At 37.8% G+C, this 3,101-nt stretch overlaps 1 protein-coding gene across 1 annotated transcript; it reads right to left on the reverse strand.

Moving 5' to 3' along the window:
- Positions 1–1,113: 1,113 nt before the first annotated feature.
- On the reverse strand, positions 1,114–1,869 carry LOC120625954. Its single transcript, XM_039893234.1, has one exon. It carries the CDS (start codon positions 1,867–1,869, stop codon positions 1,114–1,116), a length of 756 nt encoding a protein of 251 aa, XP_039749168.1.
- Between the last annotated feature and the right edge of the window lie 1,232 nt (positions 1,870–3,101).

The raw sequence follows: 3,101 nt of genomic DNA on the forward strand, positions 1-3,101 counted from the left end.
AGGGTGGGCAATAAAATACACCAAGAAGGATTTTTGTGTGGGATAAAAGAACTTCCACAAGCAAGTGCTCAGCCGCATCGGGTAGAGGAGGTTGTGAAGACGAACTAACGATAGAGAAAGGAATGTAAGATCTTAAATAGATCGCTACTCCACCACCTCCCTTACCAACACGGTCATTTCGGATAAGACGAAACCCTGGCAGTGAATAGGATGTTGAGGGTAAACTAGTCTTAAGCCAAGACTCAGATACTAGGATAGCGTGTAAGTTACGGGAATCAAAAGACGCAAGCATATCAGGATAATGAGCCGGAATGCTTTGGGCGTTAATATGGATAACATTAAAGGTTTTCAGACAATCTGAGAAATTAGAATTAAGTGTAACATCAAGAGGATGAAGTGATGTACTGTGGAAACTATCATCACTGGATGACATAGACAGAAAAATATCAGTATCTATACTATCTATACTATTTGACGACATAATATTGTAATATTTTATGATAATATATAATAAATAAAAGAATTCAAAAAAAAATAAAAAATAATATAAAAAAAAAAAAAAATATATAAAATTAATAATACCGAAAAAAGTGACTACTAAAACAAGGTACCTGATACCTCAATCCACCAGCTGCATGGCAAAAAACAAGAAAATAAAAACTTACAATACACAGAATGTAACAAACAAACCAACAAAAAGAAAAAAAAATATATATAAAAACAATAATAAAAAACAAACAACTAAATTAAAATATGTACCCAAAGCAACAAACAAAAAAAAAAAAAAAAAGAAAACGCTATTTGCACAGTGAGCTGCAGGCTTTACAAATGCTTCTATATATGAGTATCAAACGGGCTATATAAACGTTTGACTGTCAGTGTCAGTTGTCACTAGTCTATTATTATTTTGGTCTGTCATGGTCTTTGGGTTGTCACAAAATAGAAAAAACAAACTAAACCTAAAATAAACATTCTACCTACAAAACAAAGTTCTAATTAAAATTAAATAATAACAAGTAAAGATTTAAGTAATAAATGTATAAGCAACGACACGAGAACTGAGCATACAGCACACTGGATGAAAAGGACGTTGTACATAGTAACCTAGTGCAGCTATTTCCTTACAACTCTCTTAAGTCTCGAGTTGGCAAGTCTGGAGTCCTTAGAGGCTACACCAGTAGCAGCAGAAGCAGCAGTGGTTACAGCGGCACGCGGCACATCCTGACCAGCGGCCGGGATGGCGTTCAGCTCAGACATACTTGTGATGCGATGCCGCTTACCGTCAGAGTCAAGGACCACGATGTTGCCGTCCCTGGTCCAACACTTCGCAACGCCAAATCGTTGCCGAGCCGCCAGAAAGGTCTTGTGGCGGCTTTTAATAAGAAACTCAGATAAAGTTACCCCAGTACCTTTCAACTTAGTTTTTGCAGACCAAACTGTGTCCCGGAGTGACCAGTCTCTGAACTTTATAAGTACGGCGCGAGGTCTGTCACCACCGGCACCTCCCAAGCGATGACAGCGGCTAAACGATTCAGCAGAGAGTTTTGACAATTTTAGGTGTTGCGAAAGAATATGACAAACTGAAACACTGGGATCTTCTTTATCACCTTCTGCAATACCATGAACAAGAAGAATCTTCCTTCTAGACCGCATTTCCAACTCATCTTGTTGCCTGGCTAAAAGTTCCACCTGCAGCTGCAGATTTTCTAGAGCAGTCATAACAAATGATCGGAAGGCCACAAACTGCGAGTTTATGTTTGAAGATGGACTTGTGGCTGGGATGGCTCCCTTCAGCTCCTTCTGAAATTCTGCCATCGTGGCATTGAAGTGGTCATTGATCTCATAAAGGCTTCTTTTAAGTGACTCCATTGTTGACAAGTAATAGTGATTGTGAAAGTGAAAAAGTAAGGTTATATTAGCACACAATTAAAGCTAAAGATAGGTTCTGTGCAAATCTGTTTTAGCAAGCTGGCTGGATTAGGCTATTCACAGGTACATAATAAATTATAATAAAACACTTTATATGATTTAAATAAATTTAAGAATCAGAGCAGTAAAATTAGTGACTTGTTTCTTTTATGCCTACCCACCAAAAAAAAAAAGAGACTTGAAGATGGAAAAATACCGAGATTATACCCATGGGTTCTAAAAATATATTTTATGCATCGTTTTCACTTCTTGGATGTACATATCATAGACGCTGCAGAAATAAATTTTACTTACTATTCAATTGGAGATCCTACAATCCAATCAATCCTCACCGTATTCGGTCTCAGCGACTGTTTCAGATTCCGGTTGATAGCGTCACTGGTGAGCTCTGAGATCATTCCTATAACCTGATTTTGTACTGAACGTGCGGCTGCATTCGCTACACGTCAACCCACCGGCAATATAGTTAAAAGATACAGCCACCACGTCGGGTTTTTTGCTCAATGCGTTTAGCATCAAGCGCCTTAAGTCGCCGCAATTCAAATTTCGACACCTTTGTGTTTGCCGCCAATTATACAATTACAAATCGCATCTTCTGCTCCGAACTTAGTTCAAGTATAAGTAGTTGTAGAAGAATTTATAGAATTCAATTGATCAAGCAACCTCTGATTCTCTATGCATCGGATTATTTTGGAACGCAGATTTTGAGGCTATATTGTGTAACAATTAGAAAATAACAAAGAGTAAATATCCTGATAATTTCTGCTACGCTCATGTAGATTGAGCAACCATATATAATTGTAAAACTATGTATTTTACTGCTTTACTGCTAAATATAATATTTGAATCTAGGTTTTTGCCACTCGATAGCCTGAGAGAATATATATATATGTTTCGCGTGCGATACTAGAATCTCTCGAAAAGGCGGTAGCTAGATGCTGAAGCTTCCCATCAAACAGCTTCAGAAATCAGAATTTAAAACTTTAGATAAGGACTATAAATTTCTCAGCCGGAAAAAAAGCCCAAGGTCTTTTATTAGTAAGGACACAACCAAAACGTTGTTGTGTTACAGAGATCGTAAAACAGTGAGAGGACCGTCAAGTGCCCATGAATACCGCAAGTTTTGTGCCCCGACAGCATAAACATCTAATAAATATCCCTGTCTTTGCCCC

This window comes from Pararge aegeria, chromosome 8 (genome assembly GCF_905163445.1).
Source record: "Pararge aegeria chromosome 8, ilParAegt1.1, whole genome shotgun sequence".
Classification (NCBI taxonomy): domain Eukaryota; kingdom Metazoa; phylum Arthropoda; class Insecta; order Lepidoptera; family Nymphalidae; genus Pararge; species Pararge aegeria.

Coding starts and splice junctions, on each gene's coding strand:
- LOC120625954 (XM_039893234.1), bottom strand. CDS start 1,869: ATGGAGTCACTTAAAAGAAGCCTTTATGAGATCAATGACCACTTCAAT.